At 43.8% G+C, this 14,209-nt stretch overlaps 2 protein-coding genes across 2 annotated transcripts; one reads left to right on the plus strand and one right to left on the minus strand.

Annotated features, from left to right (window-relative positions):
• Positions 1-11,555: 11,555 nt before the first annotated feature.
• Positions 11,556-12,031, minus strand: LOC122612725. Its single transcript, XM_043786511.1, has one exon. The coding sequence runs from the start codon at positions 11,952-11,954 to the stop codon at positions 11,607-11,609; it is 348 nt and encodes a 115-aa protein (XP_043642446.1). The 5' UTR covers positions 11,955-12,031; the 3' UTR covers positions 11,556-11,606.
• A 230-nt stretch (positions 12,032-12,261) lies between these two features.
• On the plus strand, positions 12,262-13,040 carry LOC122612724. The gene has a single exon (XM_043786509.1). The coding sequence runs from the start codon at positions 12,350-12,352 to the stop codon at positions 12,902-12,904; it is 555 nt and encodes a 184-aa protein (XP_043642444.1). The 5' UTR covers positions 12,262-12,349; the 3' UTR covers positions 12,905-13,040.
• The last annotated feature ends 1,169 nt before the right edge of the window (positions 13,041-14,209 follow it).

The raw sequence follows: 14,209 nt of genomic DNA on the forward strand, positions 1-14,209 counted from the left end.
AGCCCCCAGATGGCAGCTGCAGCGGGGCGTTAATGTGGCTCGGCTATTTTATTTATTCATGGCAAAGCGTCTAAGCTAGTAAATTGTATTGCTGGACGCGAAAACCCGGGCTTGGCTTCCATCGGACATCGGACATCAGACGGTGGACAGTAGACAGTATTTGGTGTGTGTTATGCGGTGTGGTGTGTGCGGCTGTGTGTGGCGGTTGGTTTTGTGGTTGTGTGTGGAGTGCACAGATGCATCGAGCGGGCTGGGACAGCTTTTGCTTTTCTTTGGACCACAACAACGACGACATCAGATTGTCATTCTTGTTTTTGCTTGCTTCTTTTTTAATTGAAAGTCGCCAGGCGTAGTTGATTATACCCTCTAGAGAGTTGAGGGTAGTCTCGTTTATGTAATAGATACAAAAACCATGTTGGCGAATTTTTCAGCACTTTTTGCCAGCATCAAATTGATGTCATTCGATATGCTGTCAATTAAATATGGTTTTCAATTGAAATAGCATTACAGTTTGCTACTTTTTTATATTTTAAATATGTCTTAAATAGTACTGCACACGTCCCAATTCCCACAAGAATAAAATCACTTTTTAATAATTTCCTGAAATCGTAAATCGTAAAACCTTTTTCCAGCCCACAAGGCTTTCACATGCTTTCTTTTAAGCCCCAATCACCATTCACCATTAGTAGACTTAGCTCCCCGCTTAGAAATCCATAAAATCCCACCTGCCAGGGTATTCCCACTTCCAGCCATTTATGCCTCTCATGTCTTCCCATCTGTTTTTTGCTCTATTTACCGTGGCCATTAATTGTTGCTCTAATATTTTGTGTGGAAATTGGTTTGGCTCTGTGGGGCAGCTGGCTTCAGCTGGATTCACTTTTTAATGACTGCGTGGTGTGCTGCAGCTCCAGTTTCAGATCCAGCTACAGCAACAGCTCCAAGTCCAGCTCCAGCTCCAGATATCCTCCGACCACCACCCCCTAAAGTCCGATGCTTGTTGTTACACAATTGCGGATATGAATGAGTAATCCGTGGGCTTTGGCCTGATATATGTCCGTTATACATATTCAGATAGGCTGACACAAAGAGTGAAGGACTGAATGGCAGGGGAGACGGGGGAAGGGAGCGATCATACAATGGCTGCACACGTGTCGTATACGTAACGCAAATTTGTTTGACGATTCTTATCGACCACGTGTTTGGCGATTGCCGCCCGAAAGTCCAGCGTTGTGTTTATCTGTTTGTTCATTTATATGTTTATTTGTTTGTTTGTTTGCTGGCTGCTGTTTGCTAGCTGGTTGTGTAATTGCTCCAGCGAGCCTCTGTCGACTCATTAGGCCAACTTAATTTCGTGCAAATTTTTAACAGCTTCATGCTGAGCAGAGTGCCTCGGACTCGGGCTGAGACACAGACCATGTCAGGCCAATCACCCACGCGCCCGTCGACGGATGATTCATGGTGTCACGGTGTCAGTTGCTCCTACTCCATCCATCTCAACCAGCAGGCTGCCATTCAAAGTTGCCGCTCACCCGAAGAAAAATCTATGGTATATGTAGGCCCAAAAACCGCACACAGAAGTACAAAAGCAGTTCTATGTTACACAAATTCAGTCGGGGGACTTATTACATATCCTATTAACCCATGCTTTAGAATTAAAATGTCCTTTGCTCTTACCATTTAATACATACTTTTTTTCTCTGTATGCTCGTTTTAGAATTCGGTAGTCGTTAAGCCCTGGACCAGTGGCCATCAGCAGCCAAAGGCAACCTCAGCCCCAAGTCGAGCGATCTTTCGGCTTCAGTTTTCAGCTCTGTAGGTGATCGTAAAACCGCTCCACACAGATCTTGCACGCCCATAAAAAGCGACTACAAAAGATCGGTTGGCGTTTAAAACTGCCGACGGCATTTTAAATAGCCATGTGGTGCCAAGTAATAACTTTTGGCTATGCGTGTTTTTCTTCGCCTCGGGCTGCGTTGGTTTTTAGGGCTTTGTTAATAGCAATGGTAACTGAGATGGCTAAGTAGCCGCGGGCCAGAATAGCTGAAAAAAGTAGGTGACTCCATAAATCGAAAGTAAGTGACATAACCGAAATGATTGAAAGGAGGAGAAAAGCGGAGTGGGAGTTGGAGATTGTTAATTGACTTGATCTGCAGGTGATTTCCAGGTAAAGCGAGGGAGGTGGGTTCCGAAAGCTAATCACGGGTAATTTTAACATGAGTAGTGAGAAGTAATATAAATAAAGAAATAAACTATTTGAAACATTACTTTTTATATACTATACATACTTTAAAAGAAGGTCGTTCATGCATGGCTCGTATAAAGCTCTACAGAAGTCCTATTCCACATAGCCCGCTCCCATAAACTATTTTTGAATAGCATTTCAATAAAAGCAGCCAGCCATGCACACTAAAGATCCAACGACTGAGATATGAACTAAAACAAGGTATTAATTCTCTGCTACAGCCAACTCCACCATATTGAAATATAAAGTGATTAAATAATTAGCAAGAATTTGCCAATTGCGCGAGAATTATTGCACATATATTAAATGCACAGGCGCACCGAAGACGGCCGATAAGAAGCCAGGAAGGCGGCAAGTGCTATATACATACATACATAGATATATATAGATATGTATATGTGGACAACATTAGATCAGACGATGTCGCGCTACAGATTAAACAGCAACACAAGGTGGTTCAAGAAAAACCAGTGCACTTAACAAAAATCGCACAAAAAATAAAAGTGGCGAGCAAAAAATATCGCCCAACAAAACGAAAAGTGACAATTTAATTGCGTCAAACGCAGCGTTCGATTGGCGGCGATAGCCGGAGGGAAAGAGAGGGAAAGAGAGGGGAGCAGATCGCCGACAGAGAGGGATGCATCTGTATCTATATAGACGTGGGGATATAGATGTGGATATATCAGCGGTGTCTGGCGACACTTTGCTCGAGACCCCGGCGATCGCGAGCTCGTTTAATTGAGAGGAGCTCATAAAAAGCGCTTATGACTTGTTTATAAGCAGGCGATCAAATCGGATCGAACTGAAATCAGTTGCTCTATTCAATTCGGACTGAGTTGGGAGCATTTTTGGGCCGCTATTGGGGGAGATGTCGTCTGGCCACCGTAGATTGCTTGTAAATTGTAATGAGATGCCAGTTACTTTTCGATACACGTAACCTTCCGAGGTCTGACATGCCGAGCGATATAAGCCCACCTGCTGAAAGGCATTCCTAGGCCGCCAGAGAATCGGGCTGATATATACAAATAATGCATTCGATGTGTGCTACCTCACATTTTGATTGCAGGTATTTTCGAGCCAGCTTTATGACTACGAGTATTTGATTGGCTCACTCTCTTTTTTTATTACTCTATCGCTGTTGCAGTAAGCTGATTTCGGAACGTGGTACATACAATTATTTCCAAACAATGCTTTTTATGTTTATGTCAAAAATGTAACTGACAGAGACAAGAATTCCTAGGATATAGCTTATTATTTCTTAAGATCCCATTAAAAAGAGATTTACTGTTAATTGTTGGTCATTAGCCTCTTTTATGCTCTTTTACCTTTCAAAACACTTTGGTCTAATTATTGCTATCTTTTCAACACTCAAGCTATGTTCAACACCCACTAGGCTGTGATTTACATTTAAAAGTTATATATTTGGAGTCTTTTGCACATATTAGTAAAAGCAGTTAGGCAATGGGAAAACCAACAGAGCTGACTCTTTATTTTCAATTGAATATCTAGGAGATTTTCAGGGTATTTGCGTGATCGGCTTTACAAGTCGGTGATTATGAGCCTCTCCTTCCATTTCCCACCGGCAAGGGTGTAAGAATCGCTTGCACGTTTTCATCAGATGCCTTTGCACGCTGGCCGCGATTTTCCTGTGTCCGCTGTGGTGGTGGAGTTCACTCGGATTTGGTGTGCTTTTATTGATTTATTTGCCGGGGCGACACAAGTTGGCATCATTAAGTGCCAGCACACACCGTTCTCTATTAGCCGACAAATTCTTGGCCTTCCCTGTCTCTTGGACTCTCGGCTGGCAGATAATTCTTGTTCACAATCTAAATGGCCGTCTTGACACACCTTAGAATTTGTGTGTTACAATTTGAAGTTGTCGACAATGGCGGCAGTGGCTTGTTGGCCCGAAGCTGGCCAACTGCATCGGCGGATTGTGAAAGTAACCTATGGACACCAGTGCCGGAGGATGGGGTTGTCGGCATCCCGGTGCCCATTGAGCAGTGTTCAGCTGCCAACTAGAAACTGGCTACAATCAACCGGCGCATGTGCCACACGGCGTATGCTTAATTACGAACAAGGGAAAACAAAGAGTCGGGCAAAGTTAAGATTTTGAGCCTGCCCAGGCTCCGTGAAGATTAGTCGCAGTGGGTCGCACATTTCGTTTCGCAATCGATTGCAACATGCAACACGGCAACAGCAACAACAGCAACAACAGCTACAACAGCTACAACAGTAACAACATCAACGCGAAACGAATGTGGCTAGCTCTGCTGCTCTAAATCAACGATATATAAAACTAGTTTAGGTGGGTCCAATGGATATTCTTTTACTGCTATTTTGTTGCAACTGTTGCGCCGACTTCAGCTGAAGCTTGCCTCAGTTTTTTGCTGATTTTTCCAGCGTTTTTTGCAGCACATTTTTTTTGGTGCATTCTAATGGCCGCCCAATATGACTAAGCACACTCATCGCGCACTCCTGCGTCCAACGTGTATGCAAATCAAAACCAGTTTAAGCCGCGGCAACAACAACATCTACAGCCAGCTAACTTTATATATAGCAAAAATATGGGTCGAGATCTGCAAAATGCAGCTGATCGAATTTTTGCATTAGGCGCAGCAGCAGCAGCAGCAGCAGCAGCGGCAACAGCCGCACCAGCAACAACTGCCATCCGGCCAGCTTAGAGCAACTGAATCGCAAGTCTGAGGCTGCTGCCTGATTATCTCTCAAGGAAGGCATGCCAGACTTTGGCGGAGGGGAGTTCCGGGGGGGCTCCGGGGGGTTTCCGCGGCAGGAGGGGCCGCACATAGCCTGCAAACTGCAACTGCAACTGCAGCCGGCACCGGGTGAATATCGAATGCTATCTATATCTTACGAAGCAGGGCCATATAGCCAACATTTCGCTATTAGCCACCAACAGAAATACTAAACACTCTTACACGCGGAAAAAAGGGGATCAAAATCATATGGGGAATCATATTCAAATCTTACTTATGAAACTAATGCTTTGCTGAAGTAAATATATCAAGCGGATCCCTGAAAGACAATTTAAGTATTTCATGCTTGCTTTTAAATAGCATGGTTCTTATTTCGAAGGCAGTTCTTAAGAAGTACATCCAACTGTTTTCTCAGTGCATTCGCAGACGTATCTATATCTGAGTCTGGTCCAGGCAAACGCAAAGAAACGTAACGTATAATCTAGGAGGCAGCACAGCAAAAAATTCCGGCGGCGGCTGTGCAAAATCAAGAGTGTGTCTAAGCCATGGTAAGGCATCGGGCTACCAGAGCCACCAGGCACATTGCCTTGCCAGTGGACCGGGCAGCCGGGCAGCTGCTCCGACTTCTGATGAAATGCATTGTGAGCCACCTCCACAACCACCGCACCACCACCGTTCCACCATGGCACCACCACCGCCGTTGCAGTTGCACGTAAGTGGCGTTACTTTCGGGGCGGCAGCCTTAGCGGCCCAATATTCCAACAAATGGAGAACTAAAGCATCAGACCACTGAAGGAAACCTAATTCGATCATCAACCAAGTCTATCAGGACTGGAAGTAAAAACCCGTAGAAGTAGTAGTACGTTGAAAAAGACAGAATAATTTTAAAAATTGCTTCTCTTTACCCAAATATATCATAGACGAAAGAAAAAAGAATTCATTAAATAAATAAGTTGCTTATAAGGAGTGTCAAGTGGCAGTCAAATAACGAAATCAGCTTAAGTAATAATCCAGCTTTTAAAAAGACTTCCATTGCCTTTATGTTCAACAATCTATTTCCAATACCATCTACAAAAAGTACAAATTAATGGCCAATTATGGGTTTATTTTTTCCTGTGCAAACAGTGCCAGTCAAACTAAAACTAAAAACTAAAAAATGCGATGCGATGCTCGCCGGACCCATAGGCCACTCAACCACAACTGCAAAAAATCTACATTTGTCCAAAATATCAAAAAATGCCAGCTTGGTGGTTGAAGGGAGAGGGGGTGGATGGAGTGGGGCTGTGCGGGGATGAGGTTGCAACCAGGAGAGGCTGCAACTGCGATGCTGTGTGTTGCATAAAAGCAACGCTCCAAATTGCTAACTGAGCGATCCAGTTTAAATTGCAATTGCTCCTTAATGGGCTCTAAAACGTGCCAGTGTCGGTGTGACTGTCTTTATGTGTGTGTTGGCGAGTGCATCTGTATGCATTGCATTGCATCGCTTGTTTTTTTTCGGCGTCTTTACAGCTCGGTAATCCGAGCCGAAATGGCTGTCGTGTGGCATGCGACGCGTATGCGCAACGAATCAACTCGGACAACGCGCATACGCACAGTGGCACCGACGGCAACGGTGCAGGGTGGAGAACCAATCTGCATAGAAAGGGAAATGAGAATATAATCACAAAAGTTGTTATAAGGTAATAATGCTTATTGCCACTTGTCAGCAATTTATCAACTTCTGGTACCCAATTTATCCAGTTTAGAAAGAACTTGAATAATCTTAAGAATACACTTTTGAGATAAACAGTTTATGTCCTAACAGCATTCACAGAATTCATCTTAGCTGCAACGTAAATCAATAGGATCTTTAGTGCAAGTAAGGCTATTATCAGGATACCCTAAGTATCTTAAAAATACGCCCTCGGTTTGTAAACATTTCCCAATTTTGTAGTTCTCTTGCTTAATTAAATTAAAAATAGTATAGAATTTGATACATTTAAATATAAAACAATGTTCTGCTGTATTTTATTCTTATTTTATATATTTGATGCTATTTTCCAATGTTGTAAATCCAATCAACTCCCCCTCTCGTTACTCATCCAAACGATGTAGAATTCCTGAGTGCAATCGGAACATTGCCTTTCCCAGATCGAATGGAAGTGAAAATTCCGAGTGCATGTACCACGCCCCCGCCATTACGCCGCCCCCGCATTTTCCGCAGATGTGGCAGCCCTCGGCTAACTGTACACACATTTGTCGCATCGCAGCGGCGGCAACAACGAGTTAGAGCATAAGAACATATTTTACAATTACGAAACAATTCGGCCCACAACTAAATACAGAAACCCCAGGCACCCGCAGCTCTTCAGCCAAGCAGACTGAACAATGGACGAAATAGAAAAACTGTGAAAAATAGAAAAATAGAAAAATCTCAAATCCGAAATCACAAACCTGAAGCAAAGCTCAACAAGATCAGCAGACGAATAGGCGTGGACGCCAGACCAAGAACCATGTCTCCAAAATGCGGCCTACTGGGGCGGCATGCCACCAGCACTCGCACACTCGCAAACTCGATTGTGGCCAGAACGAAACCAGATCAAAAGCCCATGGCAATAATTATGAAAACACTCCGAGTCGCGACGTCGTCATCGTCATCGATGTAATTTTCCTGTTCGTGCCTTAATAATCTGCGCAAACGGCGGCCGCATATTGAAATTCCCCACAGTAATAATAACAATAATCGCGCGGCAGCAACATCTATTAAAATATCGATGGACTGACTGACTGACTGACTGACTGACTTACTGACTGACTCTGTGACTCCCTGACTGACTTTGCCGGCTGTGGCTCTTTTTCCATTTTCTTGGTTTTTTAGCTGGCTGGTGAAGCGATCAAAAGTCGCTAAAAGCAAACGCACACTGACGGCGTTATTATTGATTTAAACATCAAGATAAATTACACCGGCTCCCCCAAACCGAACCACCCGCGCTTGAAAATCTCCCTCAAGTGGAAATCTTTAGGAACCCTAGCTGAAGATCAGGCTGTAACTGAAGATCACTCACTGGAAAAAATAAGAAAAAAGTTCATCTCATAAAATACTTAAACATTAAAAAAAATACTTAATAACTTCAGTTAATTATTAGTTTGCTCAAGCTAAATTTAAAAATAGAAATTACAAAAGAAGTTAACTTACAATTTTGCGAAAATATTCGTAGTATTCGTTCTCGTTAAAGAAGACACAGAAACAAAAATATTTGTTTCCTTTCTGTAAAGAATAAAATATGGTCTTAGAATCCGCGCCATTTTTTTCTTAGTGCATGTTTGAGGCACCATATTGGATCGCTTTTTGGCCACTAACGAAGTTTCCTTTTGCCTGCGCTTTTGTTGTTGCTGTTTCGATATTGTTGTAATTGTGGGTAATTGTTGTTGCCGTTGTAGTGACGGCTGTTGTTGCTGTTGCTGTTGCTGTATTGGGCGCTACAAATTTTCAAACCCACTAGGCACATTTGAACTGGCGCACGATCGCTAAAAACGGAAAAAACCGAAAAAACGGAAAAAACCGAAAATCCAATGAACGAAGCAGCAATTGTAACATCAACATGAGATGTGCCCTGGCTCCAAAAAGGAGCAACGTGCCCCAAGATGCAGAGAGAGAGATGGCCACAGTCGAGTAGAAAGAGATGGGCTAGGAGGCATAGGGAGTTAGCTTGTGCCCGGTCTTTTGCTACTTTGACTTGTCGCTCGTTCCAAAACGTCGAATGCGTCTAATTTCTTGGCTTGCTTTTGGCTCTTTTTGTGCCAATGTTTTTCGGGTTTATTTCTGTCTTTTGGCCAGGCGAGCGGGGAGGGGAGGGGAGGAGCTCTCGGTGGATGTCGTGTCTCGATCTCCGAAAGTCTGGCTCCAAAGCCTTGCGATCCATTCGCCAACGTCTGCTCGGCGGCTGCCGCGTTTGTCGTTTAAATCGTACCACCACAGGCGACATAAAAATAATGAAGTGTGCGGGTGTGGTCGACTCGCTTTTGGCCAGGTCTGGTCTTCAGTCTTCAGTCTCCAGTCCGCAGTCCGCAGTCCACAGTCTACAGTCTTCGGTCCCCGGACTCCGGACTCCGGCCTGTGGTATTGGCTCTTTGCACTGAGCCGGGTCCTCAGCCTGAGCATGGATCTGGGCCCGATTCGGGGACTGACTGGCCGATCGGGGCGACTGTCGACTGTCGAACGCTGCGACGTTTGCAGATTGCCGAGTCGTGTTTGGCCCAGCGGTGCGGTGTCGGCGGCCCATAACCAAATCAACATTTTGCGGGAGTAAAGGTTTCTTGGCGGGCTCCCTTTTTGGGCTGATTTTACAGGGCGAAATGGCAGCGTTAGTTGGTTGAATTGAAGCTGAAGAGGAGTAATTTGAATATGGTTTACAAGCATTTTGGCATTGTTAAAATAAAAAGTTGGTTAAAAGGCAATAATTGGGATGATTTATGGTAAAAGTAGTTAAAATTGTACTCTAGAAAACAATGAGGAAGAAACAAAATGAAGACTTCACTTTACGATTTTACTTAACATCACTGTGAAACATCTATCTAATTTTTTATCGAAGATTTCAATTGTGCAACTCCATTACATACATCAATTAAGTCGTAAACTAAAAATCCCATTATGGTATTTATTATTCATATATAAAAGTAATATTTCGTACTCACCCGATTAGTTCAGCTGCAAATGTTTGTTGGGTAACTCGCTGAACACACGCCCAACCAACTGCAAAAATATAACGGTATCCAAGGTTGTGCTACGCTTAAAATGTAATTGTTCGACGTAAAGAGCCAGAGCAACAGCATCAGCCAACAGCAAGACAACAAAGCAACAAAACAACAAAACAACAAAACCAGAAACAACAGCAATGCGATCAAGTTTGCCGCCGTCGCCTTTTGCCGTCTAATCAAATACCAGGCTAAGACCCAGCGAAAAGCACCAGCGACCGAGACTCTGAGCTACCCACCTATGGATCGAGCCTCGCATACGATGCGATACGATACGATACGATACGAAACGATATAATACGTAGCTATATCCCATAACCGGCAGATGCACTGCATATGCAGTGAAAATAACACCCATCACATTACTCATCGAATGGGTTAATTAGCCCCTGCCTATTATTAAGAGTTTAGGTGTAAGGATTGTTTGGTTCTACATAAGCATAATCTTAATTTTATCGCAGATTTCTTAATAGATTCACACTTGGATTACACAATAAAACAGAAAAGGTTCATTTAAAATTTTTAAGCTTTCTAAGATTTTACCAAACATACTTCTCAACTTATTTAATCATTATTTTTAATAAATAATAGAAGTGCGCAATGTAACCCCATTCCATCACTATCGATTACAGACTCTTTGCAGATTATGATTTCGCTCCGTGTCGATCCACGGCATGCCTGCATGGGCAGAGAGACACCAACACATGGTCGGATCCGAAATTCAAATCCCAGCTCAACGTCATCGAAGCGCCGCACTCTGGAGGACTCCGCGATGCATCGCAGCGGGTCTTTCGGGGCTGGGGCGAAATTTTCACTTGAATATTCGACACACTTTGAGCCCGGGCACACACAGCTGGAAGTCGGCAAAGGTTTGCAGGATTTCCAGACTCAGACTCAGATTCGGATTCAGATTCAGGGAGGGGCGCCACGGCGCGCTGGCTGTCTCAGCGATTCTTGGGGCTATGCATCATCATCATCATCGGCCGGGGCTGGCGTCGAAGCTGGAGCTGCAACATGGCAACATGTTGCAATCTGCCAGCTCTGCATGCATAAAATATTATGCAACATTATGCCACAGACACAGGCCAGACGACACTCTTGGTTTTATTTCAACTTTTTTGGGTTGTGACCACCCCTCTCCCGAAATGTTGCGGCTTATTAGTGCCGGGATGTTGACAGCGTTTAGATCTAATTGAATCGCCCGGATCGCCGATTTCTGGGGCGTCCAAAGAACATTTGGCTTAGCCCGCTCCCATTTGGCCCATAACCCATAAATCTAACACACCGGCACGAGAGATTTATAGAGTTCAGATTGCGAAATGCGCAGAAGCACAGCACAGCACAGCTCAGCACAGCTCAGCTCAGTTCAGCGCAGAGCTCGGAAAATCTTGAAAAATTAAAATGACTAGTGCCGGGGCACGATCAAGACCGGGCTGCCGTCTTGATAGCAGACAATGGCAACTCCGGAGGAGATGGAAAGCCCAAAAGCGAAACCTCAGCGGTAGTCAGCATTGGGGCGTCTGCAGTTCAACGTTCAAGTGGCACAGTACGCCCTAGAAAAATGAATTGATTCGATTGTTTTTCGCCGCAACTCGGGCTCCTCTACTTTATCTGCCAGTGCCGAGCGGAAAAATCTGAAAATGGAAAATAAAAAATAAAAATCAGATGCAGAGGCAGGGGCAGGGGCAGGGAGCGCGCCCCGAAAAATACTGATGATACAATCGCGTTTTTGACTTTGAAAAGTCAGCTTCGAGTCAGCCGGGCTATTGTTCAATGGCCCAACTGCAGCAGCAGCAGCAGCAGCAGCAGCGGCCGACACTGATTGTTATGGTTTATGAGATGAAAATGCACTCGAAACAATATTCTGGGGCCAATGCAATTTGCGATTTTTAATCAACTCCTCTCGTCAGCACTCAGCAGCAGAAGAAAACATCGTATTTGGCCCCTGATTGCAGCTTCCACTTCGAGAATCGTGGCTCCTTCATCTGGCTTTTGATCTTCTCCCCGTCCCCGAGATCGTTCCCCTGGCTCCTGGCCTGCATCCACTCGACCATCATCTGCAGACTAGTCTCGCTGCCCTCCAGTTCGCCGCCCACTTTGCGGCCACAGTGCGTATGCGCGATGTAGCCACACACCTTCAGCTCTGCGGCTTTGTGGGCCACAACTGAAATCAGGGCTTCATCGGAATCTTCGGGCACACTCATTTCATACGCTACAAGATAGATCTGAGGCTCAGGTCGGGGCACCAGTTCCAGCGACATGTTTGAGATTTGAAATTAGAGTATATGAGTTTTTACGGCTTTCGAAAATAAATGATCCAGATTTCTTAAGTTACTCTGCTGATTATATATTCAAGAATTTTCAGTGATGTATATTACTGATGTATCCTTACTGATGTACTGTACTATTAGGATACATCGAAAATTAAACATTTAAATAAATAAAACTGTTCTTTTTATGCTTTAAAATGCTATACAACAAATTATTTTAAATTAACAATAAAATCTCAATACAAACAATTTTTAAAATAAAAAAAGGAAATTATAATACAATAATCATGCTTTGCGTAAGTCATCAGTTTAATTTAAAAACAAACCTAAAACGCCAGCACAAGCCAAAATTAGAACACTTATTTATTTGCATATATTTGCAAGAAATGACATGTAAGGTTTCCGATGATTGGATGTTCAGTGAGGATATTCAGCTGAGGACCGAGTTTAAGTTGTATAATATAATGCCGGGCAACCAATTCCGGGGTCGAATTCTTCACTATTGCCACAAAAAGCATATAACCGGATATATAATATTCACCCATGGCGGTCGTCAAGCATTTGGAGTGATGGATGGCAAGCGGAAAGATTTAAACCGGATAAAGCACTGCCTGCTGAGTTTCTTCATTCCAGAACCCTTTTCCCAACGAATCAGTTTCTCAGCCTACGAGATATGCTTCAATCCGAACAAAGAGGACTTTAAAATCAAGTATACCATTCCTAAAGACGCCAAATTCCTGGGAGATCTTTACGAGGACTGTTTTCTGAGGTCCAAGAATGAAAGAAAGGAACCCCAAGAGGAAAGCGAGGAATCTAGAGCCTTGCTCGCTGAATATGCCGACTTCTATAACTCAGAATATTTCAACAATTCTATTTCGACAGTGGACACCGAAAGCTATGGCTTTGCCAGCACAGGGCCCGGTTCTGTTTCGTCGCGGTGATTTCTCGCAGTGTAGATGCAACTCGTGCTGGCCATTGTTCAACACTATTTGCGGCACTCAATCTCTTAATTAAATATGCGACTAACTGGCAGCTCGGAGGCACTCGAAGAGTGGCCCAGACATAGCCGTTTAGTGTCGAAATTGTGCAAGTTTTGATTTTCCTTTTGTTGTTATGGAAGTCAGTTGTTTTTTTTTGGTTTGGTTTTCTTGTTCGCTGGATAATCACAGGCCCAGCGAACAGACGGCAGAAATTAAATCAGCCAAGGTTATCGCATTAATAAGCCCCCTGGTTTAGATTTTACAGTTTTCTGAGCCAGTCAATTATTAAATTTGCAATTTCCGTAGCTGAACTTTTGGGGTCAGTAGACTGATTTAAATCAAAACCGTAATTGAGCATTGCCCGCGAGCAAGAACAAATCGCACCGAAAACCAAATACCAACCTCCGGGCAGGAAAATTGACAAATGCCTGATCGCTACCTCTTGGATTTCTTGTTTCACGTGCATACATATGTATCTCTGTTAGAGCGGATGTGGGGAGGCTGCGAATCCGATTCAGAAAAATTACAGAAAAAAAATCGAAAACTCCCAGCTAAGTGGCTTTCCATGACATTTTACTGACACTCTTGCCGTTGAACTGGAAGACCTGTTTTCGTTTTCCCTCTTAGCGCAACTTAGCACATTTGACGAAGATGTCTATGCCAGCAAATGACGTGTCATCAATGGAGCCCGCACTCCCACATAAAGATGCACAGCGTCCTCAACTCGATCTCGGATCTCGGATCTCGGAGCTCGTATCTCGAACCCCAGCCACAAATCCACGGCACTTGAAGCCTGAAGAGATCTGTTGGTGCTGTTGTATTAATAAGCCTGACATTTGAGCAGAGCATCCACTCGAAGCCATCCGAGTTTCGGTTTTGCGTGTAGGCGTCTGAAAATAATAATTAAAAAATCGTTTCTAATGCGGAAATCTCGCGTTTTTGGTGGGGGGTGAGCTTAATGCCGAAGATGTTAGACAAATATATCAGATTTCTTTTTCTTTTTTTTCTCGCGCTCTTCGCTTTGGTTAATCTCTAGCGGGCGGTTGAGGGGGATCGGCAAATGGTGACATGGGTAAAGATGGATCGTTGGGAAAGCAATTGAACAGTGGTCCGTCAGAGGAGAGTTGTGGAATCGTGTGGGACCACGAGATATAAAAGGTGTAAATACAAAATTAAGCTTCCAAAATGATTACAATTTTTAGGCTCCTGAGAAAAATTTTCTAATACGTCCAACCATCCAAATAAATGGGTTCTGAAAATAATCTT

Source organism: Drosophila teissieri, chromosome 2R, assembly GCF_016746235.2.
Source record: "Drosophila teissieri strain GT53w chromosome 2R, Prin_Dtei_1.1, whole genome shotgun sequence".
Lineage (NCBI taxonomy): Eukaryota > Metazoa > Arthropoda > Insecta > Diptera > Drosophilidae > Drosophila > Drosophila teissieri.